This window comes from Pleurodeles waltl, chromosome 7, assembly GCF_031143425.1.
Source record: "Pleurodeles waltl isolate 20211129_DDA chromosome 7, aPleWal1.hap1.20221129, whole genome shotgun sequence".
In the NCBI taxonomy this organism is placed as follows: domain Eukaryota; kingdom Metazoa; phylum Chordata; class Amphibia; order Caudata; family Salamandridae; genus Pleurodeles; species Pleurodeles waltl.
In genome coordinates this window covers 541,522,258-541,549,060 of record NC_090446.1, presented here as the reverse complement: position 1 = coordinate 541,549,060, position 26,803 = coordinate 541,522,258, and the positions used below count along the sequence as shown (strand labels likewise).

Sequence of the window (26,803 nt, the reverse complement as noted above, 5' to 3'; positions counted from 1 at the left end):
CCACACCAGCACCCCACACCCTGCAGAGGGAGAACCACCACGCAAACGGTCCCAGAGATCCAGGACACAGACAGAGCACGATGCCAAGTCCCCCACCAAGAAATGAGAACACCCTGATTGTCATCCTACTGTCCCACTTTGTCACCCTGTCCATCCTTAAACTGCCCCAGCTCCACTTCCTATGCCCATTTGGGCAATGCACCTGTGAGACTAATAGACTGGACTCTGCCATTGACATTCCTCCGCCATCACCTCTCACCATTTCACTACCCCCTCCAATATTGAGCACTTAAATAAACACACTTAAAACACAAAACAATCTGGAGTCTGTCTGTGATTTCGAAATAGTGTATTAGCAATTACAGTGACAAAATGCTCTTTCAAATGTAATGTCAACATACCTATGTCACACAGCTCAAGTCCATGAGGGATCAAAGGACATGTCACACAGTGGGACCCACATCTGTGAAATCGTAAAGGAAAGTGACAACTCAGTGACCATACATTGGGTGAAAACGACACACAGTAGAGAGGTAGTAGTGTTTAAGTACATGTAGTAGGCAGGTCTGTACTCTTAAATGTGTCTCAATGGAAATATTGCTGGATCACTGACTCCCTGTTGTTCATGTCTTCTTCCTCTGCTTCCTCGTCTTCACTATCCACAGGCTCCGCAGCTGCAACAACACCGCCATCTGGACCATCCTCCTGCAGAAAAGGCACCTGTCATCGCAATGCCAAGTTATGAAGCATACAGCAGGCCAAGATGATCTGGCACGCCTTCTTTGGTGAGTAGAATAGGGATCCACGTGTCATATGGAGGCATCGGAACCTGGCCTTCAGGAGGCCGAAGGTCCGCTCAATCACCCTCCTAGTTCACCCATGGGCCTCATTGTAGGGTTCCTCTGCCCTTGTCCTGGGATTCCTCACTGGGGTCAGTAGCCATGACAGGTTGGGGTAACCAGAGTCACCTGCAAATGGTGAGGGACAACTGTTAGGCACACACTAACCTGTAGGGTAACCCCAGACCCAGACAACCATTCCCACTGACTTGCCTCCAGGTGCTCACCTAATAGCCACACACGGTGCCTCTGGAGTTGCCCCATCGCATAAGGGATGCTGCTATTCCGCAGGATGTAGGCGTCATGCACTGAGCCAGGGAACTTGGCATTCACGTGGGAGATGTACTGGTCAGCCAAACATACCATCTGTACTTTCATAGAATAATAACTCTTCCGGTTTCTGTACACCTGTTCACTCCTGTGGGGGGGACCAAAGCCACATGGATCCCATCAATGGCACCTATGATGTTGGGGATATGTCCCAGGGCGTAGAAATCACTTTTCACTGTAGGCAAATCCTCCACCTGAGGGAAAACGATGTAGCTCCGCATGTGTTTCAGAAGGGCAGACAACACTCTGAACAATATGTTTGAAAACATAGGCTGAGACATCCCTGATGCTATCGCCACTGTTGTTTGAAATGACCCACTTGCAAGGAAATGGAGCACTGACAGCACCTGCACTTGAGGGGGGATTCCTGTGGGATGGCGGATTGCTGACATTAGGTCTGGCTCCAACTGGGTACACAGTTCCTGGATTGTGGCAAAGTAAGCCTGTATGTGATTATGACATGTCGCTCCTCCATTGTTGACAGGTCCACCAACGGTCGGTACACCGGAGGATGCCGCCATCTCCTCACATGTCCCAGTGGACGGTGCCTATGAAGGACAACAGCGAGCACAGAGTCAAACAACTCAGAGGTACGTACCCACAGTTTACCCAGAACACCAATCATACACAAAAGGTGGCCTGTATGTGTGTTGAGTCTAGGCCTAGGTATGTGTGACGCAGTTGGAAATGAAGCCATGTGGGCCCCTGAAATGGCGGCTGCCTGACCTCTAAAGTGGGACAATGGGATGTGAGGTAACTGCGCAGGCGTTTTACACCGTCGCGGTAAGCGGTCGAAGACCACGGCGCAATGCTGCATTGGTTAAGATTGGACCCTATGGGTCCCAGGAGCAAATGACGATGTACGCCGGTGGTGACGGTACGCACCACCGCGGACGTGACTGCCATTTTCTATCTGTTCAATCACTCGATACCTGATCTTCGACAGGAGAGGACCTACACTGCAAGTGCTGCTGTGACCTCGGTCTGGAAGAGACAATGGCTCGAGTGTCTGGGGAAAGGGCCCCTGCCTTCACATCGGAGGAGTTGGAGAAGCTCGTGGATGGGGTCCTCCCCCAGTACACACTACTCTACGGTCCTCCAGACAAACAGGTATGTACACAGGGAGCATGTTGTATGGGCTATGCCTGTGTGGAGAGGGCTGGATGTAAGAAGGAAGGGGGGAGAGTGCTGCGCGCATGAAAGACGGTGAATGCATGTGCCACATGGCAAGTGTAGGGATGGGGGCCAATCACTTTGACGGTGCAGTTGGTAATAACTTCTCTTTTTCCCCTGTACATTTCATGTAGGTCAGTGCCCACCAGAAAAAAGATATTTGGCGTGCCATCGCCAAGGACGTCCGGACCCTGGGGGTCTACGACAGACGGAGCACCCACTGCCGTAAAAGATGGGAGGACATTTGCTGCTGGAGCAAAAAGACTTCAGAGACTCAGCTGGGGATGGCCTCCCAAAGTGGGAGAAGTGCCCGTCGCACCATGACCCCCCTGATGTTCTGGATCCTGGCAGTGGCCTACCCGGAGTTGGATGGGCGCTTGAGGGCATCACAGCAGACACAAGGCGGTGAGTACACTCTAATTCTGCTGACTTTTCGTGCAGTGGAGGTGTCTGGGTGGGGGAGGTGGGCTGTGGGTTTCCCTAGGCCAGGGAGAGTTCCGTAGGCAAGGCACCTCCGTAAGGCAGGCCATGTGGCACCCCACCCCACCTCTGTAGAGTGCCAAGTACACCTAGTCATGCCCCTGTGTCATCTATGTGTGCAGATGTCGACATAGCCTTCTAGGCCATTTCCCAGGAATTGAACAGTGGAGCCCAAGAGCGCGGCGTAGTGCAGGGGGCTTCTGTGTCTGTTGTGTCCGCCAACGGTAGCGGTAATGCATGCACTCAACATCTCTCTCTTCTGTCTCCCACACCCCCTTTTTGTGGTATCCCTGTTCTTGTGTGCATTAGCATCATCAGGCAGAGGAGCAGTGTCACCGGAGCACGAGGGAGCTGCATCCCACATGGCCCTGGAGGGCAACACTATGGAGTCTGAATTCACCAGTGGGACAGAGGGCGAGGGGAGCTCCACGGCGGGGACAGGAGCTGAGACCAGCGACACAGACTCGTCCTCAGATGGGAGCTCCCTTGTGGTGGCGGCAACATCTGTGCCCCCCGCATCTACAGGTACAGCCGCCACCCCCCTACCAGCACTGCCATCCCAGCAGCACCTTAGCCTTTGCCCCATGTCTGCTCACCCAGAAGGGTGGGCATCACCTTCGCCCCAGGCACCTCAGGCCCTGCCCCAGTCACCCCTGCTGCCCTCAGTGAGGAGGCCATTGACCTCCTCAGGTCCCTCACTGTTGGGCAGTCTACCATTTTGAATGCCATCCAGGGTGTAGAGAGGCAGTTGCAACACACAAATGCATTCCTGGAGGGCATTCATTCTGGTCAGGCGGCCCTTCAGCAAGCTTTTCAGACTTTGGCCTCAGCACTGATTGCAGCCATTGTCCCCGTCTCTAGCCTCCCCCCTCCAACTTCCTCCACCCCGACCCAATCCCCTGTACCTCAGCCTATCCCAAGCACACCTACAGACCAACATGCACACAGGTCAACACCCAAGGGTAGCTCAGGCAAACATAAGCACCACACATCCCACAGGCATTCACGCAAGCATCACACACATGCAGACACAGCAACATCCACTGCCTCCACTGTGTCCCCCTCCTCCTCGTCTCCATCCTCCCTCCCAGTCTCATCTACACTCACACCTGCATGCACTACATCTACAGCCACAACGTCCCTCTCCAGCACACCCACCACCACCCTCGCTCACGTGCAGTCACCACCCCCACTACCATTCACACGTCCCCTGTGTACTCTCCAAGTGTGTTTGTGACGCCCTCTCCCAAGATACACAAACGCAGGCACACACCCACCCAACAGCCATCCATCTCACGACAGCCTCCAGTGCATGCACCTTCACCCAAAGTCACCAAATGTACACCTCCTACAACCACCACCTCTTCCTCCACTCCCAAACCCCCTCCAGCTACCCGTCCCAGTGTGTCCAATTTTTTTTTCCTATCCACCCTTGACCTCTTTCCCACACCTCCCCCACCCCGTCCATCTCATAGGTCCCGAACTAGCACCTCAGCCACAACATCTCCGGGACCAGTGGTTCCTGTAGTCACCAGAATCTGGAGTGCACCGGCCACCAGGGCAGCCAATGTGGCACGGAGCCACAGCACAGACAGTCTCCCACCTGTGAAGCATCAGAAGTTGGCCAGTGCCCGGCGGGAGAGGGGAAAGACTCCAGCCACCAAAGCCGCTCCCAGGGGTACAGGTGGGAGTGTGGAGTCAGCTGTGACACCTTCCAAGGTGGGGAAGGGCCACAAGAAACCTGGCAAGTCTGGGAAGAGCAGCACAGCGGAGAAGACCGCCATCATCCCCGCTGCCCAGGAGGCCACCGCCAGCACCAGCCCCACTGCCCAGGAGGCCACTGCCAGCACCAGCCCACCACCCCAGGAGGCCACCGCTAGCACCAGCCCCGTTGGGCCATGAAGGACCGCCAGCAAAAGCCTCGTTGGGCCATGAAGGACCGCCAGCAAAAGCCCAGTTGGGCCATGAAGCACCACCAGGAAAAGCCCTGTTGGGCTATGAAGGACCGCCAGCAAAAGCCCCGTTGGGCCATGAAGGACCGCCAGCAAAAGCCCCGTTGGGCCATGAAGGACCGCCAGCAAAAGCCCCGTTGGGCCATTAAGGACCACCAGCAGCTGAGACCCTGCAATGGAGACCGCCATCTCAAGCACCGCTGCACAGGGCACCGCCATCTCAAGCACTGCTGGGCCATGAGCGGCAAGGGCACTGACGCAACTGAGTCCGTCACAGGGTGAATGATGCACTCTGGGCACCATGCCCCCTCCAGAACCAGTGGAGAGATAAATCCACTACCTCTGTCCTTGGCAGGATGAAGCACTCTGGGCACCATGCCCCCTCCAGAACCAGTGGAGAAAGGCATCCACTCCCTCTGTCCTTGGCAGGATGAAGCACTCTGGGCACCATGCCCCCTCCAGAACCAGTGGAGAGATACATCCACTCCCTCTGTCCTTAGCAGGATGAAGCACTCTGGGCACAAAGCCCCCTCCAGAACCAGTGGAGAAAGGCATGCACTCCCTCTGTCCTTGGCAGGATGAAGCACTCTGGGCACCATGCCCCCTCCAGAACCAGTGGAGAAAGGCATCCACTCCCTCTGTCCTTGGCAGGATGAAGCACTCTGGGCACCATGCGCCCTCCAGAACCAGTGGAGAAAGGCATCCACTCCCTCTGTCCTTGACAGGATGAAGCACTCTGGGCACCATGCCCCCTCCAGAACCAGTGGAGAAAGGCATCCACTCCCTCTGTCCTTGGCAGGATGAAGCACTCTGGGCACCATGCCGCCTCCAGAACCAGTGGAGAAAGGCATCCACTCCCTCTGTCCTTGGCAGGATGAAGTACTCTGGACACAAAGCCCCCTCCAGAACCAGTGGAGAAAGGCATCCACTTGGGAGACTGTGGCTTTGCACTCCCCAGGATTGAACAGTGGGCAACCCACCCACTGTAGAGACTTGAGAGACTGTGGATTTGCACTCCCGAGGATTGTACAGTGGGCAAACCACCCACTGTAGAGACTTGTGAGACTGTGGCTTTGCACTCCCCAGGATGGAACAGTGGGCATGTGGGCCCCTCGAGGATTTGGCGTTGTGCACTCAAGCGGCTGAGGTGCCCCCCTTAGGTGCCTGTTTAGTTGCTCTCTGATGCCTATGCAGTGTTCTCTCCATCATGGTCGGGGATCTTGTGTGGGCCTCGCCCATACCGTGTGGTCCCAGTGTTCCACGGACTTTCTTAGAACACTACCTGGACTCCTATGCTTGGTATATATTATGTACATGGTGTATATATATATTTCTGCCTACTTGCTTTTAATATATTCCAATGGTTACACTCATTTTCTATTGCATTTGCATTCTTGCGGGAGGTACGGGGGGTGTAACTGTGATGTATTGATATGCATTAGTGTGTGTGTTGTAGTGGGTGAGGGTGGGGGAGGGGGTGTTGCGTGTGTGTGTCCCTGTTTTTTGCCTCCCCCCTCCTCTGTGTCGTAGGTGCAGTACTCACGTGGTCTTCGCCGCCGGCGTTCGTGCCCCTGGTAGAGGAGCAGGAAGACTATTGCAGGTAGAATTTGGAGTTCCGGGTCCATGGCGTCCTTGTTCCTCATGGAGCGTGTAGAGGTGAGCGTTTTCCCTTCGGGATTCCTGTTTACGCCGTGTTTTTATCCGCAGTGAATCCGCCCCGGAAAAGGTGGCGGATTGGCCTGTCATAATAGTGTGGGCGGTACATTGTCTTCTGCCTGTCTGTTTGTTTGTACCGTAGTGGCGGTCGGAGTGTTAAAGTGGCTGTCTTTGTTGGCGGTTTCCGCCACGGTCGTGATTCCAAATTTTTTACCGCTGGCCTGTTGGCGGTCTTACTGCCGCTTTAACACCGACCGCCAGGGTTGTAATGACCACCTATGTTGTTAATGGATACTGAGATGGTTGCTGTGAGATCAATGGTTTTGCAAAATCGTTTGCGTTGGACATCTTACTCGCAAAAGAGGGCGCGATTCTATAAAAAGTTGCATGCTTAGCTTTGCTGCACATATATACCTGATAATAGTAAGGAGATAAGAAAGTACATTGCCAACATGACTGACCTGAAAAGAGACCCAAAAGGTTTGACAGCCACTTGTAGCCTGGGAAGATATTGGGAGTGTATTTTTGTTTTTCTGCCTTTGGAAAACAGTTTGGAGATCTAGGAAAGGGAATAGTGGGAACCATCTTGAGGCCTTTGCTGATTATGGCTTTATGTGTCATAGTTAAACTTGTACTTTACAAACTATACAAGAGATGGAAAGAGAAAAGAAACAAAAACAAGCAAATGAAAGAGTGGATAGAAATGAGACTAGGAGAAGCATTTATTATTGTATTCTCCAGAAAATATAGAGTTACAGCAGACCTTACTACAAAAATTCATTGATACCATGTCCTTTTAGTGACTGCATACATTGCCATCATAGGAGGAACTGCTAGAGCGTAAATGTTTAGTCACGTTTTAATGCCACAAAGTTATTAGAATTTGACAATCATATTTCAAAATTAATGGCCTAACGGAGAAAGCTGTACTGACACACATTTTAAATGTGCATCTATTAGAAAGTCACATACTCAACATTGGTGCCTTTTGTATTTAACCCCATGCTAGAGGGATACATTTACATTAATGTATAATTTAGACCTTAGACTAAATACATATGATTAAACAAATGTAGTTTCCTAATGATTAATGAGTGGTTTATGCGTATTAAATAGGTATGCAATTAAGAAAATGCACTTCTCTGCTGTATTCAATGAAATACAGTAAAAGAGCTGTTTGTATTATTAATTATTAATGAGGCCTTACTAATGCTGAATTCAATAGTTTATATGTGTTTTATTTTAGTATAGTAGGTGAATATAAATGCACTGATTTATGTTAGCTTAACTGAGACCTACAGAGCTTACAGTTTGCAGTCATGTAAAAGTGATGGAGTAACATTTTTTCATAACATGAAGATTTCTTTCAGATTTCGTTTCCATGAGAAGCAGAGGCCCTTTTGCAAAAAGCTCATTGTTTAAGCAAGAAAGAACGTGTATAATTTTCTTTGAAAAGAATCAACTACAGGAACATGGATTGAAATTGCATACATTTGTTACAGACCTTTTTGGAGTCATACAGAAATGAGATAACCCCATCTTAAAACCTTTGAAGGTTCTGTAACGTTTCAATTTAATGTTCCCTGACTTAATGTGATTGGATGATGCCCCTTTTACGTAATAATGACTGACCCTATTGATGAAGTGGAATGGTTCTTGTGGAATAATATGCCGTAATTTGGGGAAATTTGTCACTCACTGTCTCCAGATGCTTGCCTGAAGACTTGAAGCTTTGCTGATGAAGAATTCCTGAATGATGTACCCTTGGAGCGGTATCTTCCTCTATGCCATTTGCTGTTGCCCCTTTGAAATGTCCGTTTTGGGTTAGAACTGTAATATGCTGATGCTCCGTTTTTTTAGTTAGTTATTTGTTGTCCAAGTTATTCCTTTTTTTAAATTATTTTTGTACTCTTTTGTGTTTTTTTATTTTGCCCACATGTGTTCTTCACCACACATGTATTTTCCTAATTTGGTTAGTTGTAGGGTTGACTTGTGCCCAGCCAATGATTACTGACACTGCTGAACTTGCATTTGCTAATGATTAGAAACCTGGATCTAAGGGTCATTTCTATATTGAGGCTATGTATTTTTCTTCTTGAATGCTTAGATCTACTAATGCTAATTCATCTGAACTTATTTAGATGCATTGCCTACTATGTACATTTACAATATAGTTGTACACACTGTCTTCATGACTTTGAGCTTGTGGTTGTAAAAAAGTTTGAACTTCATACAATTGGAGTTTTCATTCCGTGGCCACGTTGATCATAGTGTCTAAATTGTTGGGGTAGTGCTGATGTAATTTTGTTTATGGTTCACCACACATCTTTCTGAGTCCAAAGATCCTTTGACCTTGATGATGTGTGATTCCTGTGAAGGAGGATAAAAAATCATGCCCACACACCAAACAAAATATTTAAAGAGCTTAAAGAAAGGTAAAACTCCTAAACAGCTCAAATAACTGTCTCTTTCAATTCAGTGTAATCATCAGAAGAAAGAACAGTCCACAATACAACTGGCACTTTTACTCTGATCTCTCCAAAAAATATTTAGAATTTATATTCTGGAACACTAGTAGGAACTATGGGCCTGATTTAGAGTTTGGCAGACAGATTACTCTGTCACGAACATGACAGATATTCCATCCACCATATTACGATCTCCATACGGTGGATGGGATATCCGTCACATTTATGACAGAGTAACCCCCTCCGCCAAACTCTAAATAAGGTTCAAAGTCTAGATCCTCTTCACCTGCATTTTCCAACCCCTGTATTTTACTTGGGACCACCTTTGAGAAAGCAGAAAGGGAAGCTTAAAGAGACAGTGCCCCAGAATTACCTACTGTCCAATGGACACATCCAAGAAATTCTTTGCTTTTACTTCTGAGGTAGAAGATAGCTCCTCCCACTGCTAGTGCTGAAAAGTATTTTTGACAGCCCCTTCACCAAAATACTAAAAGATGTAGATACAAGGAATGCATCTGTCAATCATGGAGGTTGCCTTCTCAGCCATGGTTGCTCTGGCTCCTAGGTGAGAAAGACACTTGAAAGTATTCACAAACTATTTCATAAACTTTGACACACAGAGTACAAACTAGGGTCAGACTGGCCTATAGGGCAGTCTGGCAGTGCCAAATGGGCCAGTTTTACACGTCACTGTGTCGACTGGTTTTATGGCATTTTATGCTGGATCTGTGATGTGGTAGGCTGGTTTTGTGGTGTGGTAGGGCGGTTTTGTAGCAGCGCATGGGCCAGTGCTGTTAACATCATTAAATAAAGACTAAGGGGCAGTAGCAAGCAGCACTGTGCAGGTTGTGGGTGCTGTTATCTCACCACATGCAGCGTGGATGGGAGAATCACACTGTGTCAATGTTTCTATCTTTTTTATAGGGAACAAAATTCATGATTTCACTGGCACATTTCTCTGATATTGCCACTAATTGCCCGCAGCAAGAACAAATACCTGCGCTTACCCCTCAGAGACTAACATGACAGCACATATTAAAAGGCGCAGTCAAACAATTTACAAATGTGCCCACTTTTTTTAGGGTCGAGCCTACGACTACATGTGCTAGCGCATGCATCTCACTTACGAGAGACTGTTGTGTTCAGTACAGGGCTTGGAGCCCACCTGTCACTCACGATTTGTTGGCTTGTGTAGCACTTTTCTTTACAGCCTCGTAATTCGTCAAGGCACACCTGGCATCACTTCCATTTCCCAGTGTGGCGCAAGGATCAAGCACTAATTAATGCAACTTAATTAGTACCCGTCCACCGCTCCTGATGTGATCAAGGTACTATTTGTTGATTTACCTTTTAGTGCCCCGCAAACAGGAGGCGTGTGGCTGGCACAAAATGTGCCCGCAGGCACAAAATTGCAAATTTTTATTTTTTTAAAGCTAACTTTATTTTATTTTGCCATGTCGTCTTTTCTCAGTTTCTTCTCATGGTTTCTTTTTTGTTTTTGCTGGTGGGTGCTGTTGTCAAAAGCTGACAATTAATTTGTTTGAAATGTGCAAGACTTATTGAATTGCAAATGCTTGTTTTATTACTCAGTCCACAGGTGTGAGCCAATTCTATCTTGAAGCTAAGACCTAATTTCCGCCCCAGTCTGACCCTGTTACAAACACCATTCAACTCTCCCAAATCTGTTCTGCATTGCGTCTAAACACATTCATTCACACACTTCTTCATTCTCATCTTCTTCTGCCTTACATAAGGGGAGAACCACAACGATCCTGCTTTGCAAAATCTTTCAATCATGTAATTCCCTGCCTAAACATAATAAAAAGCACAACATCTGGAAGGGTTTACGCTAAGCCTCGCCTCCTTTTGGATCTGGAAAGAGTGTGCTCGGGCCAGGAAGATTTTAATTTTGCTCGCAATTCGTTTGCAAAAAGTGCAGAAATCTCATTAGTGAGGACTTTGATGAGGGATCAAGCATTATGGCAATATGGAAACTATAGACATCTGGGCATAAGAAATGAAACAATTCCATTACTCTGTGAAATTCTTCTTCTCAATAAACAGAGTAAGAACGACCTTCTTACCAGGCTGATCTTAGGGTTGTTGGCTGCAGCAACAGATAGAGATCCAGAAATGATATACTGTTGGAAAGGAAACAAAATGCAGTGTCAGTGACAATAGTGACCTTTGAGTAATCACTTTTGCATGTAACTAATAGTTGTTTTTGGCAATTGTTTAAGGAATCTGGTCGCTCTGATGACTAATCACCTTTAAACATACCCATTCATTAAAACATTTTACAATGCAAATGTAAAACTGTTCTAGACAGGGGCATAGCTTGGTCAGTAAGATTGGGGGGGGGGGCATAGTTGAGCTTCAGATTTACCAACAGTCACGGTGGCATATAATATAAAAATACATTGTACGGAGTCAGGGTGAATGAGAAAGGCTTAATAGGCAGTAAAAAGAGAGAAGAATGCAGATTGGTAGGGGTACTAAAAGAGGGAATACACAGTATTTTGTAAATTTACCAACATTTTGGGAGACTTTTAAAATAGAGAAAGGGAGAAGTGTGTGCATTTTTGTCTGCATGTATGTAAAAATTCCTCAACATACGTGACGGAAAGCACCTGTACCCAACTATTTAACAGAATATGAATACATTAGGAGGTGTAATGCCCCAGTCATTGTATGTCACTCGGCCCAGAGTGATATTTACCTGCTTTAATTTTTCCAGTGGAAGATGAAGACTATAATTATGTTTGGCGAGATTAAGAGGAACACTTTCAGGGCTGACTAAGTTACCAGTCGAGATTATACTGTACTCTAACAAGGCTTCCTCTCATGTTCCACCAATCAGGAGGTGCTGTATAAAAGCTAAGGAAGAGAATGGCCTTGAAGTGCCACCACAGGATTCCACAAGAAGTCACCAGATTTTAATGCATCCTCTAAAATGTTGATGTTCCCCTAGATGTTGAGTCCTGCTGGACTCATACTAGTGTTTGTGCTCAGCAACTACCTGAGGGCTGGCTCTCACATTCACCCAACACACATCCAACACAGGCATTATGAGTGACGTGGCCCCTTCAAATAACAAGCATTGGCAAAGCCAATAGTTATTGCCTATGCAAGATATTTTGGTTGTGCCAATGTATTTAAGCCATGTTGAACACCAGTATGACTGCTCTGCTCTGTGTAGAGGAAAGAGGCATGGAGTGTTATAGAGTGGAGTGGAGTGGCGTAGAAAACAGTGGCATAGAGCTTGGTGTAGTGGCATAGAGCAGAGTGGTGGTTTGAGGAATGGCGTTGATTGTTGTGGGCTGTCATGTAATGTTGTATAGTCAAGTGTCACAGAGTGGAGTGCCATAAAGTGAAGTGTCTTAGAGTGGAGTGGATTGTTGTGTCATGGAGTAGAGTAAAGTAGAGTGGAGTGCCATGGAGCAGAGTGTGGTGGTGTAGAGTGGAATGGTGTAGAGTGGAGTGGTGTAGAGTAGAGTGGACTAGAGTAGCATAGAGTGGAAAGGTGTAGCATGGAGTAGTAGAGTAGAGTGGTATACATTGGCTTAGAGTAAAGTGGCACACAGTGGTGTAGAGTATTGTAGAGTGGAGTGGCATAGAGTGGAGTACCATAGGGTGACTGTAGAGTGGAGTAAACTACCGCAGAGTGAAGTAAAGTCGTAGGGTGGAGTAGAGTGGAATTGCAAAGAGTGGAGGGGCATAGCGTATAGTGGAGAAGGGTGTCAGAAAGTTGAGTGAAATAAAGTGGAGTAGAGTGGCATAGAGTGTCATATAGTGCCATGGAGTAAAGTATCATAGAGTGGAGTGGCACAGAGTGGAGTGTAGAAGGATAGAGTGCAGCATCATAGAGTGGAGTGTTGTAGAGTAGAATGAGGTAAAGTAGGGCTGGGTGGAGTAGAGTGGCGTAGAGTGACAGAGTGAAGTTTCATAGAGGGGCATGTTGTAGAGTGGAGTCGCATAGAGTGAGTAGAGTAGAGCGGTGTTGAGTGGCTTAGAGTGGCATAGAGTACAGTGGAGCAGAGTGGTGTAGAATAGAGTATAACAGAGTGGAGTGGAGTGGCATAAATTGTCGTACAGTGAAGGGATTTAGAGTGGCACAGAGTGGAGTAAAATAGCATATATTGGAGTATACATGGTGTGGTAGTGCATTGTCATTAGAGACACCACATTTTCAATTGAATTGACCATTACATTTGCACAGACAGTTTTACTGATAAAACTATACAGTACACTAATGATAATGTTTGGAAATGCAATCACCCAGTGTACTGATTTATTTTGATCATATTAAAATATTTTTTCCAGCACACTTCAGAATTACAAAAAAGTCCTTCATTGGTGCATTTCTAATTCTGATATGTTCTAAAATATGTGCACAGTTCATTTACAGCGATTTAAATTGTGTTGTGTGCTACAAAAAAGCCTTTCCTTTCACTCCCCCAAAATGTCACATAACTCCTCTCTCATTTCGAAGTCAGAGAAAGAAAAGTAAACACCAAGCTCTCTTAAAGACAGAGCCTTATATTTTACCTCTGTATTTTAATGCATAGCAAATGTGACAAGATAAGAACAAAATTTAAACAGCTTATTACAGAAACTGAGCACTTGTGGAAGAATACATTTAATAGGCTATGCTCTCCAGGAGGGACAAAGACATGCTGGACAGCCTAAAACAAATAAAGCCAACAAATAGGAAGCAAGTAGATGTGAGTTGCAAATTACAAACCCAATGGTAAGCAATGGGTGGAATTCATTCTTAAGTCAGCTTTCAGAATGTCCCCAAGAAGTCTTTAGAAACCGGACAGCTGTGCTGTCTGGTAGGCTTCAGCCTAAAAAGTGCAATTACGTGGTCAGTGTTTTAGCAATGTGGCTAAAACATACTGACAAAGCCAATAGCTCTCACATACTCATGACCTATTGACTTTGCCAATGTCTGTTTTCTTATTGACCCATTCCTGTTTTCAGAGGCTAGGGGATGTATTTTTGATAGGTTCAAGAAATTGGGGGCACATCATGTTACCGAACCACAATTTGTGTTTAACAATTTGGTATTCAGAAGGGGCTTGTTTAGGGGCCCCTTTTAAATACAAAATCACAGTGGGCTTGTTTAGGGGCCCCTTCTAAATACAAAATCACTTTGGCATGTATGTTCCACAACCAAATTATGGTTGCAAAACATTCATATTTTACCATACCTCAAAGGAGGTGGCACTCTTTCACAACTGGACCCCTTCCCCTTTGTGAATGTTAAAACAAATATATTTTAAGGCAGGTGCGGCTCCTCCACTAGGGTGGAGGAGCGTTGACCCCTCCCCCCCTGCCAGAAGCAGCAAACCTTTTACTATATAATGATAATAAACTATGTTTTTTTTTTATTAATTACCCCTCCTCCACGTGCCATCCCGCCCTGTCCCTTCAGAGCACCATAAGCCATCCGGTTTTAAGAGCAAGCAGTGGTCCCATGGACATTTCCTACTCTTAAAAAATGAAACTTAAACATTTCATTTAATTTTTTGAAACACATCCATTTCTTCTTTGAGTAAAAAGGGCTTAATTTAAAGAAATAAAGATTGCTTCATTAAAAAGCAATCACAGATATGGGGGTCTGCTCACCAAAGCTGGCCACCGTTCCTGTGATAGTTGCGAGTTCTAATGGGTCGCCACCAGCAACCTACATGCTTAATAATTATGAAGTAGGTCGATTTGCGACCCACTAGGAATCTCTATTTGAGAGGCGTACATTTCAGTACATTAGGAATTGTGATTTCCTAACTAAGAAATCGCAGTTCCTACTTTTTGTACATAAGGCCCTTGGTGCGTTTTACTGCGTACAAAAGCCTGTGTAGTGACTGGTCGAATTGTTGTGCCAAGGATTAGTGAAATACGATTATGTTTGAAGTTATCCAAGTGTATTATCACTGCACACCAGATGAGATCAGTACCATCTGCAGTTTTCTACGTGCAGTGTTTGCTGATGTTGGACAGGTTGTTTGCATTTGCTGCTTTTAGACTTTGCAGTTTACACAATATATAGCCTACCGGGTTGGGAACATCATGTTGCGCTATGGCTCCAACCGAAACCAGGACAGTCACCCAAGCCCTTGTCAGCAGCCGCCTGGACTACAGCAATGCGCTCTATGCCGAAACAACCGCCAAGACCTGAAAAAGACTGCAACACATCCAGAACACCTCCACCTGTCTCATCATGAACCCCCCGCGTCACAGCCACACCTCTGTCCTCATGAGAGACCTACACTGGCTGCCCATAGACAAGATAATCACCTCCAAGCTCCTGACTCACGCCTACAAGGCCCTACACAATGCCGGACCAGCCTACCTCAACCACAGACTCTCCTACACTCCAGCCAGACAGCTCTGCTCCGCCGACCAGGCCTTCGCCAACGTCCCCCACATTCGGAAGACCACAGCCGGAGGAAGATCCTTCTCCCACATCGCCGCCAAGACCTGGAACACCCTCCCCACCCACCTCAGTAAATCCCCCACCATGTTGCAGTTCAGGAAGGACCTCAAGACCTGGCTCTTCTACTGATCCTCAGCCCCCACTCCCTCCCCCAGTGCCAGGAAACCCTCATGGGTGAATAGTCGTGCTGTACAAAATCCTGATTGATTGATTGATTGGCTGGTTGCTCGGGACCAATACTGCCAGGGCCACAGTGTTGGGAACTCAGCATGCTTACTAAACCTATAAACGTTGGTACCCGCACTAGTAAGGGAGCTGTGAAGTCGGTAAACAAATTCAGACATGCAGAGGGGCAGAATCGGACAAGTCACTCGGCCTTGAATCCTGATGTCATCTGGAGAGAGATTTTTATTTCATTTAAACGTGATCGGAAAGATACGCTATGGCAGACGAGCATGTGCCCTGCCAAGACACGGCTTCATGTGACCCACTGTCACAGCGAGTCGCAATACTGTATCCAGGGACACCAAAGCAGCCACTTAATTGTGTACTTGTGGGTGTATCCCGCAATACCGTCTCATGTGGCAAGACATGGACTTTTGCACTAACACACGAGGTTTCCTTACTTAAAAATTGGCCAAGAATCGAGCAATTGAAAAATTTGCGAGAGATAAAGTATTGCACCATCACACCACTTTTTGTGTGTAAAAGGCCGCTTTATTGGAAACAGGTGCACTCACAAGCGTTCACTCCCTTGGCCTTGAGCCTTACAAAACTAAAACCTCACTATACATAATTTTTCCTGTCCACACACCCCCTCCCCTAGCCGCCCCTCCCCCCTCCCTCCCCTTTTGCACTTGGCGTTCAATAGTCCAGTCCTCCTAGCTACGTGCTCCTATCTACTCTGTCCAGTACCTTAATAGTCATTTGCTAGCGTCTTGAGCGTGCCAGTGTCCATCTCTTAACCCTCGATATTATCTATGCATCCCAGCTACTGTCCACCCTTATCAATCATCATTTGTCTTGTCTTCTTTTGTTCCCATCCGTTCACGTTTGTCATGTGGCCGTTCTCTGTCTCCGCCTGCACCTGCTCCAAGCGACATTACATCTGAAAACTCCCCCGTGCACCTGGTCCCAACAGGCCAACATAACAAATGAGCCAATTAAAAGGGGAAAATTATTAACAACACCCGATTAGACCGTATAATGGGTGGGTGGGAGGGAGAAAGCACGACCTCTGGCCAGCACTAAATCTCAAAATGGTGGCGACTTAAAATGTCGCCAGGCTTTTATACTGTAGCCCTAGGCTACAGTTGCCTTACCTTGTATAGCCCAAATAGCGCCCAAAATTGGCGCGAATGGGCCATACCACCCTCGCAAATATCCCCGGGGGGGAGACTGCCGGTTCCGGCGCTCCCCCCCAAGACCCCCTTGCGAGAGATAAAGTATTGCACCATCACACCACTTTTTGTGTGTAAAAGGCCGCTTTATTGGAAACAGGTGCACTCACAAGCGTTCACTCCCTTGGCCTTGAGCCTTACAAAACTAAAACCTCACTATACATAATTTTTCCTGTCCACACACCCCCTCCCCTAGCCACCCCTCCCCCCTCCCTCCCCTTTTGCACTTGGCGTTCAATAGTCCAGTCCTCCTAGCTACGTGCTCCTATCTACTCTGTCCAGTACCTTAATAGTCATTTGCTAGCGTCTTGAGCGTGCCAGTGTCCATCTCTTAACCCTCGATATTATCTATGCATCCCAGCTACTGTCCACCCTTATCAATCATCATTTGTCTTGTCTTCTTTTGTTCCCATCCGTTCACGTCTGTCATGTGGCCGTTCTCTGTCTCCGCCACCAGAAATGGCAGAGGATCCCGCCCCCCGGGCCATCCTCTCCATTTCTGCCCCCCCAACCCGTTCTGATCACGCGGCAGCTCTATGGCCTACACGTCCTGAAAAATACCCTCCAATGCCTCCTTCAATTGGAGCAGGTACAACTCTGTCCCCAAAAAGGACAGGTGTACGCCGTCGCCCCGGAAGAATTCTTTATCCTCAAAACGGATATCAGAATGTTCAATGTACGTGAAACCTTGTTCCGCACAAAAAGTCTTCATTTCTTTGTTAATTTTTCTTCTAGCCTTTTCTATGGCTCCTGGTTTACGCGCTCCCCTCCATATCAGGCGGGGAACGAAAGCCGTCCAAGTCACGTGACAGCCATACCATTGCTGTCTTATTATCGCCAAATCATGTTTCATGTCCTTTAAGATGTCCAGCCCCGTCCTCTTCACCATGTCATTCTCCCCTAAATGTAACATTAGTACGTCCGGACAGTGTCACCTCCCTTTTAGCCTCTGTAACGTCGCTAAGAGTTCCCCCCAACACATGCCCCCTTTTCCCTCCCACCGAACGCAGTACCGATTCCTATCCAATCCCAAATTAGCCCCTCCTTTGGATGCCAGAGCTTGTCTCGCTGCCCATTTAATGAAGGAATGTCCCACGACCCAAATATGCAGCGCCTGCACCGTTGGTCCATGAACCGATCCTGCAGAAAAGAAAGAAGAATTAACCTATTGCCTACCTGAACCTCTATCGCACATATGCCTTATACGCGTCCGACCTCCACCGCCCCAGCGCCAGGATTGCCTGCTTCTGCCATCCCCTCCGCCCCGCCTCAGTTGCCATCCCAATCCGAAATGAGTGAGTCCCAAAGCGGGAAGCGTCGACACCTAAGGAAGTCAAACAGGCTCTCATCACCCCCAGCAACTGATAGGCCGATACCGCTTCCCCACTCTTATGACAAAAAACCAACCCCTCCCGCCCACCCCCCTCCCCCCATAACCGACGCGTCAGTCTCATAGGACACATTTTATGTACCGGGTATGACCGCATGAAAATCTGTGACCCACCTCTTCTCTGATCCGTTTTAGAACGCTCCAAAAATACCCCGACTCCTCTCGAGGATATGCAAACCGCATCCCACCGAACACCACCCCAGAACTTGGATCCCACTAATTCCGACACGCGGAAAGCCCCGAAAAACATCCAGGACATCAAAGTGCGAAACAGCAGCGCCTCTTCCGGGCTTACACAAACTGTTACCGTCGATAGTAGCATTGCCCTTAGCAAAGGCAACGATATGGCCCGCCGTTCCCTTACTGTTCTGCCCCTCTCCCGCTCCCAACCTTCCAGGAGCCGCCGCCCGATCTCCCCAGCCGACGGAGTGTAACCCCACATTAACTTACCCATAAAGGCTACCCCCGCTAATTTCCCTGCGATAGACGCTCTGGTCAAACGCTTCTCTACCATGAGCATCATGAAATTGATGACGTCCTCCGCCCGATCCCGCGTCCGCCCCCGTCGTTGTGCTCCCGAAGCCAAAAATTCCTGCCACGCCCTTACATACTTCTGCTGAGTAGAAGGGGCCAAAGAGTTCACGACCAGGCGGAGAACCCTCTTTCTCCGACTCTCCACAGTGCTGTCGGCATCGTCATCCTGGTTAACTGCTCGTCCGCAACCAACCCATGGAATCTCTCCCACTGTGAACGAGATAAAGCATCCGCAATGTCATTGTTAACCCCCGCCACGTGTCGTGCCCGAAAATAAATGTCGCGCCGCAAGCACTCCAAAACAAATACACGCAGCAGCTGCAAAACCTGTGGATCCCTGGCCGACTGTCAATTCACCACCTGCACCACTGCCATATTATCCACCCGAAAAAGTACCCGCTTATGCTCTAACCGGTGTCCCCATAGACACACAGCAACCACTAGTGGGAAAAGCTCCAAAAACGCGATACTCCTTCCCCCCGCGCGCCAAGCCACCGGCCACGATTCCGCACAGAAATTGCCCTGCCAGTAAACACCGAAACCCGACACCCCCGCCGCATCAGAAAAAATTTGTACATCCCATTCGCACATCGGCCAAGCCTGAATTGGAATGCCGTTGAACGAGTCCAGGAAGGTACACCACATCCTCAAATCTTCCTTGACGCCCGCCTTAAGCCGCACGTGATGGTGTGATGCTGTCCCCCCCGCAAGAGCCGATCCCAGTCGTCTACAAAAAACTCTGCCCGCTCGCACCACCCTGCAGGCAAAATTCAGATGCCCCAACAGCACCTGAATCTCTTTCACTGTCACTTTTTGCCATCGCAACACCGTCCGCACCGTGTCCAGCATATTCACTCTTTTGTCATTTGGCAACCGTGCCATCATGGCTTGAGTGTCCAACTCTATACCCAGAAACGACAAAGCCGTGCAGGGCCTTACCGTCTTTTCAGGGGCCAGGGGCACACCCAGGTCCCCCATAATGTCTTGGAATCTCTGCAGCGCCACCCTGCAAGATTCCGTCCTCGCTGGCCCTGCGATGAAGAAATCATCCAAATAGTGCGTGACTGCCCCATGGCCCGTGACCGTCACAAAAATCCAGTGCAAGAACGTGCTGAATGCTTCGAACAAAAAACACGAGCTCGAGCATCCCATGGGCAGCGCCTTGTCAACATACCAGTTGCCTTGGAATTGAATGCCCAACAATTCAAAATCTTGCGGGTGGACCGGCAGCAACCGAAAGGCAGACTTTACGTCTGTTTTTGCCATAAGGGTGCCCTGACCCAATTTCTCCACCAATGCCATTGCCACGTCCACCGAGGCATATGACACCTTTGTGACCTCCTCCGGAATGAAATCATTGACCGACGCACCTTCAGGCCAAGACAAATGATGTATCAGCCGGTATTGCCCCGGCTCCTTCTTAGGCACCACACCAATTGGTGAAACAATCAGATTAGGTAGAGGCCAGTCCGAAAAAGGGCCTTCCATTCTTCCCTCGTCCACTTCTTTCGCAAGCTTTTGCCTCACCACCTCCTCTTTTCCACATACCGAGCGCAAATTCTCCGCCCACCGACACTGCCGCGGACCCGCGTAACCCAATTCAAAACCCTCAGAAAAACCCCGCCACAATAGACGCCCTTGCTCTTGTACAGGATACTGCCTTGTCCAATACCGAAGCCGCTCCAATCTAACTGGAGTAAAAGCCTTTCCCCAAAGGCCCTTGCCCCCTGGGCTTGGGCTGGGCCGCGGTCCCCGGAGCATTGCCCCCAGTCCCCCCGAATTGCTGCCCCCCGCTGGCACCCCCGAAGCAACTTGTAACTGCATGCTTTCCTCCACACTTGGAGCATTCGTGCCGGAATTTACAGTATTCCCGAGTGCACAGCCCTTTATTAAAATCCCAGCATGCCCCGGGTTTTTTCCCCCCTGCACCTGCGCCTGTCGTCCCCACTCCTTTGTCACCTGAGCTGGCGCCAGCGGCCCCCCCTGGGTGGGGCGGTCTCAAAAGGGCCGATAAATTATGGGCAGCCCGCTAGCCGTGAAAAGCGTTTTACCGAACTTCGCTGGCCCCATTGTGTGTTGCCACAAATCCGCATCAATCTCACCCCACTGCGCTTCTTCATCTGCCGCCATACGCGCTCTAAATTCTTCATCGTACTGTGCCCATGCATACCCACCAAAATTCAAATAGGCCTTTCGAATCACGTCCATATATTTAAATAATGCCACCGCCCGCTCCGGATGGCGCTCACAATACACACTCGCGTAGATTAGAAAGGCCGCTGTCCAATTTTCGATAGTAACGGGAACCCTAGGCCTCTTGGCCAGCTCGTATTCTTCTTCCTTTGACCCCTCTTTTGCCCTGACCTCCCTGTGAAGCAGCTTAAGCATCTCCACATACTCCCCTTTCCAAATCTTCTCCTTAGTCGCGGGCATGAGGTGGGCTCCCAGCGGTTTGGCTGTTCCCATGTAAGGGAGACGCTTATGTTTGCCCCCTACTTTTTCCGGCCCCAATTCTTCTCCACTCTTCCCCGTGACCTCCTCCGCCTTACCTGTGCTTGTTTGAGCCCCCTCTTCCTTTGACTGCTCTGTACCCACGCCCGCGTCCGCCACATATACCCCTTTGTATAGCCGCTCCCCTTTTACCCCGTCTGTTTCCACTGCCACCCCAACCCGGGACACTGCACTCTTACCTTTCTGCAACAACGGGGGCCGCTCCGTAACCGTCCGCTTTGCAGCCATCTTCTCCTTGGACGCAGCCTCAGGTCCCTGCAATGACTTAGACACCACGTTAGCTTCCCCCCCTGCCCACCATACCTCCTCGTCCCTTATCTCGCCCTCCTCAACACTGTCCTCGTCAACGTCCAAACTGTCCCCGCTTTCCACTCCCCCAATATCCACTTCGCAAAACTTACTCCCCAGACGCGCTTTCTTGATGAACTCCTCAATCGGCGCCGCCGGAATGCGCGGTCGCCGCAAGGGCGTTTTGCCCCCTGCACGCTGCAATGCATAGCCAGGCCGCTTACTCACCCATCCCCTGGGGGGCGCAAAACCCTGTCCAGAGGTGGACTGCGTAGTTACCTCCATGGCCCGCACCGCCTTCCCGTCCCGCCGACGTCCTGTCCAGCTAGCCGCACTGGGCCCTGCCAGCACCTCTTCATCCTCCCAGGGTTCCGAACCCGCCACAAGCTCGCCTGGGTCCCCATCCTGGCTCTTATATCGCGCCCCCTGGAAAAAGTCCAGATCCATATCAATCCGGCTGCTAACAACTCCACCCTGACACCTGCTCCTGCCACCTACCCCCTTTTCCTGCTCTCCGCCCGCCCCTGCTAACTCACCCCCACTAAACACTCCATAAGTGCGGACAGGTGGTAACACCTTAAATGTGAGCTCCTCCCCCTCCCCCTCCTGAACCCCGTCTCCGCCCCCCCCCTGGCTGGAATCGTCACTCCATTCCAGGATGTGACTTATTTCCCTCACCTGCTCCCACTCATCCCCTCCCCCCCCCTCAATCTGGCCCCTGCAATCTCCCTCCCCGATGTCGAGCGAATGCTCCTCCCCCCATGCCTCCTGTTCCCTCCCCCCACTCATCCTGTACTTACCAGGGGCCCTCTGTCCTTCCCCCTCGAGCACGGCCGCGGCGGCCAAGCCTGCTGGCTCGTGCTCCTCTGCCTCCTCTTCCGCGCTCTGCATGCCAGGCCCCCTACCCCCCGCCGCCTTCTCCTCACGCTGCCTGCCCCCAGCTCCCGCCCGTCCTGACCGTAGCCTGCCGGGCTGCCGGAGCTGTCGGAGCCCGGCAGGGGTGGGCCTTCCGCCCTTTCCCCCACTGGTGGTGGTTCTCTGCGGCCGCCGCGCCCCCAAGGGGCGCGGTTGGCCCTTCATTCTCCCCTCAGACCGCCCCGCGAACCTCGGGGACAACCTCCCGCCCCTCCCTCGTCCCGCCCCGCTCACCTGCTTTCTCTCCCTCGGAGGGGAGCACGCCGCCACCGCGGCCGCGACTCCGCTCGCCGCCCTTCTAACCGGCCGGTCCCTGGAGGCCGCGGGGGCCGCAAGCAGATCGAGGCGCCCCGCCTCCTTCAAGAGCTCCATCGCCCGGAGCACTCTGGCGTCCATCCCGACACAGGTAACGCCGCGCTGCTAACCGCCGACTCTTAACTCCTACCAGATCTCCTCTTGCACCTCAAACCTGCGCTCCCAAAGCACGCTACCGAGACTGCAACTCAAGCTGCACTACCACTAAAAACGCTACACCGTCAACACAAGACACGAGAAAGCACGACCTCTGGCCAGCACTAAATCTCAAAATGGTGGCGACTTAAAATGTCGCCAGGCTTTTATACTGTAGCCCTAGGCTACAGTTGCCTTACCTTGTATAGCCCAAATAGCGCCCAAAATTGGCGCGAATGGGCCATACCACCCTCGCAAATATCCCCGGGGGGGAGACTGCCGGTTCCGGCGCTCCCCCCCAAGACCCCCATTCCGCATGACACAAAAAAGAAGTGTATATCGTAAATACATCCCAAACAGAAACCAAATAGAAAGCAGGCAGCCACACACGGATCCTCTGCGCAATCGCGTGCATGACAGAAGAGTATCACAAAGGGGTTTTGAGCCCAGAGGCGTAAATAGGTTTGTTTCCCAGTGGGCTTATGCACCGGCACTATGGTGTTATGCATGGAAGTTTATCAGATAGCTCATCGAATCAAGCACCTACTGCCCAGACGTATGCAATCTCATGTGAGCAAATTCTGATTCCGGCAGGTATGGGCCCACTCAGAGGCCAATAAACTGAACACTGTCCAATTAGTCAGCAACATACCATGTTTTGCAGTGGTAAATAATGGTAAACTGTGCGTTACATATATGTCACTTATTTCTGTCATGTTAATAAATATAGCTTTAAGAAGAGACATATTAAACCATGTAAAACGTTTGGTTATTTTCCTTGCTCAAGTGTTTTGTTTTACCGTTGACTCAAATAAAACGATTGAAAAGGTGACGGCATACAAAATGTCTAACGGCGAGTTGCTGTGCATTGGAGTATATTAAAAGGATAGCGAAATTAATCCAAAACGAATGTCAGGCGAGAGCAAAACTTAATTAAAAACACGAATCACATTGGCAGACGCGCTTTATAATGCTGTTTTTAAATCATTTGTAACGCAGGTATATTTTGCAACTGTGATGAGAGCACACAATAAAGAAGTTTACCCTGTGATTCAGAGATCGGCCCTTTCCTTTTCAATGCTTTCGGGAACCTTTGCTAGCCTATTCAATCTTTGCATTTTTTGTAGGTGGCATCTCAGTTTACACCCTGGCTTGGCAATCAAATAGTAGATCAACCTTTGAGCATCAGAAAAAGTCCTTAGTGGGATTGCAAGGGGAGTGCGCACAGTGAGATGTAGCTAAAAGGTAAAGCATATGGAAAGCAGTGCATTTTAATAAAATATATATATATTTATATATATAGAGAGAGAGAGAGAGAGTTGCATACTCTAGTTAGAGAGAAACTTAAATACCAGAAACATGCTAAAAATAAAATATGAATACGAGTGTGTATTTTTTTTTAGGAGTAGACACATTGTTCCATAGTCAAAACAATTTGCTGTCAATGTAATCTATTTCACACACATATTTGAGAGCGTTTTGAAACATGGCATTAGCCCACAGCATAGTAGAAACTATTGCTGCTTTGCTGATGTATTTTTTCTGTTTCACTTAGAAGTCAACTAAAACCAAAGTAAACACCGAGCTCTTTGGAAGACACAGCTTGACATTAGACCTCTGTCTTTGAATGCACAGCAAATGTGACCAGATTAGAAAAAGATTTACTGGCCTAGTAACAGAAAGGGAGATGTTGGGAAGGATACTGGTACTTAAGGTCTTGGCATTGGAGGAACAAACGGAACCTAGGCAGCTTAAGCCAGCAAATGGAAAGCAAGAAAATGTGAGTTACAACCTACAAAGCCAATGTCAGGCAACGGACACAATGCATTCCCAGGTTAACTTTCTGAAACTCCCCAAGATGTCTTTCCCATACCATACAGCTGCCCTGCCTGGTAAACTGCAACATAAAAAAGGCCGGGTGCACATGCCCAGGGCCAGTTTTATGTACCCCAAACATGTGTTTGTGTGCCTTATTTATTTAGCATGTGGGCCCAGGGCCCACGTCCTTACACTAGTGGAGCATCAAAATAGAATATTGTGAACTTGCTCAGCGGTCTCTAAATCCATGAGTTGCTTGTGCTGCGCAATATTTGCGTTATGATGGCAATACATTCACGTGGCCTGGATTGGCCATTTATTTAATCTAACATTTTCCAGGTTGGCTGATCCTGTTAGGGACTGATTTTGAATTCTGAGGGCTCCCACCTCTGTCTCCAGCTCCAGACACTTCATGGTAGCAGGCACAGCAGCGGCGAAAGGTGGAAAGAGGCAGACATAGCGCAAAAGAGAGAGATAAGACACGTGAATGTAAAAAAGAGAGGAAGGGAAGAGGACTGGTTTGAACATTTTTCTTGGGGCTGATCTTGGTTCCCAGCCAGGCCCTGGTATCGCTTACAGGGAAGCAAACATTGGTAGTGCAATTCAGAGGGTATGACAATGAATCTGTATCTTTAGAATGGAAAGTAATTATTTGTCTTTTCTGTATGACAAAAGTGTTGAAAAGCTCATTCATTAAACAAACGTATGTGCATTAGTTTGGATATATGTCGAGTACATTGCATTTTTGAGTTCTTGCTATAAGGGCAGATGTGAGAGACATGTGCCAATCACAAAGTAATTTTTGCACGCGATAGTCAAAACCAAAAATGAGAACAAAGATTTCTCAACACAGGCTTTGATAGGTGCCAGAGTCTGTTTATACAGGAAGTGGCAGAAAGTGCACATCCTGACGACTGCTTTCATAGCCATTTTCCCCTTGTTCCCAGGCACCCAGACACATTGAGCAAGGCCTTTGCTGAGAATGTAAGAATGAAGGTGAAAATTAGGAATACATTCATGATTCCAACATATGCTTTTTTTTTCTGGCACCCTACAGTTCCTGTGTCTTAATTTCTATCCTGCTTCCATTTTTAGGGTTGAGCCTGCGTTTCATGCGCTCGCGCATGCGTACTGCAGCGAGACGCTTTAGTTACTAGAAAAGGGCTCGGAGCCCTGTCGACGTCACGTTAGTGTGTTTCATTGGTTCGTGGGCTTGCCTAGAAAAATCTGCTTGCTTTTATTAGTGGAAGGCATGCACACGTCATGCCTTTTCCGGTGGTTAGCCCTCCTCGAGCGCAGCGTCCAAGTACAGAAAACATGCGAGGCTCGCTGTTTTCTGACGGATCGTGGACTACTTTTTCTCTATTTTCCTTGCGCGATTTTGATTGGCAGAAGTCAAGCGCTTTACACAGTTAATTTCACTTTTTTGGGTTACTTACATAAAAGCACTTTTGCCGATAGATGAAAAGTCGGGTTAGGAGTTTACAACGTGATCAGCTCTAACATGAGCAAACGCAAGACCGGTTACATTGCAAATGCTTGTTTTAGCTTGCTTGCATTTTTCAATCTTTTGTTTCCTCCTTCTTTCTCCATTTTCTGTCTTTTTCGCATGCTGTACGCCAATGTCTTGTGCCAAAAACTAACTCCAGGGCCTCAAAAATGAATGCTGTGCCCAACACCTGAACAAACCAAGCACTCCCTACTAAAAATTGAAAATCACATTATCCCAAAATAAAGCAGAGGGCTAAGCACTGTTCTTTATCTCCAGCTTCACAAGAGTCAGCCAATTACCCTTTCCCAGAAAAGCCTCTAACAGAGAGAGGCAACCTACACAGAATTACAGATGAATAACTGTAAATAACAGGGGTTTCTCACTGAGGGATTCTGAGTGACGAACTAGAAAGTAGCAGCGTTGCTTGAGCTGTTTACACTGTCACCCAAAACCCCGAGGTGAAAACCAACTTTTTTACTCAGTTATTGATGTCCAATTGTATGTTGTATAAGGGTTCCAACCCTCCCACTGTTGGGAACAGGTTTGTTTCATTGTGGTATTTTAAACACAGAATTAAACCTGAACCGAAGAAGAAAGACTCTGGCTTGTAATTTAGCATTGCTACTTCACAGAAGATACAAGCAATGTATGTTTCCCATTGCTGTGAT

General features: G+C 48.5%; 1 protein-coding gene across 1 annotated transcript in view; it reads right to left on the bottom strand.

Annotated features, from left to right (window-relative positions):
• The window catches only part of LOC138304316 (membrane-spanning 4-domains subfamily A member 4D-like), a 301,440-nt gene that overhangs the window by 83,490 nt on the left and 191,147 nt on the right, over positions 1-26,803 (bottom strand). The window contains exon 4 of the mRNA XM_069244273.1: positions 10,983-11,039. Coding sequence (XP_069100374.1) covers positions 10,983-11,039 — 57 coding nt within the window. The remainder of the gene's footprint in view (positions 1-10,982; positions 11,040-26,803) is intronic.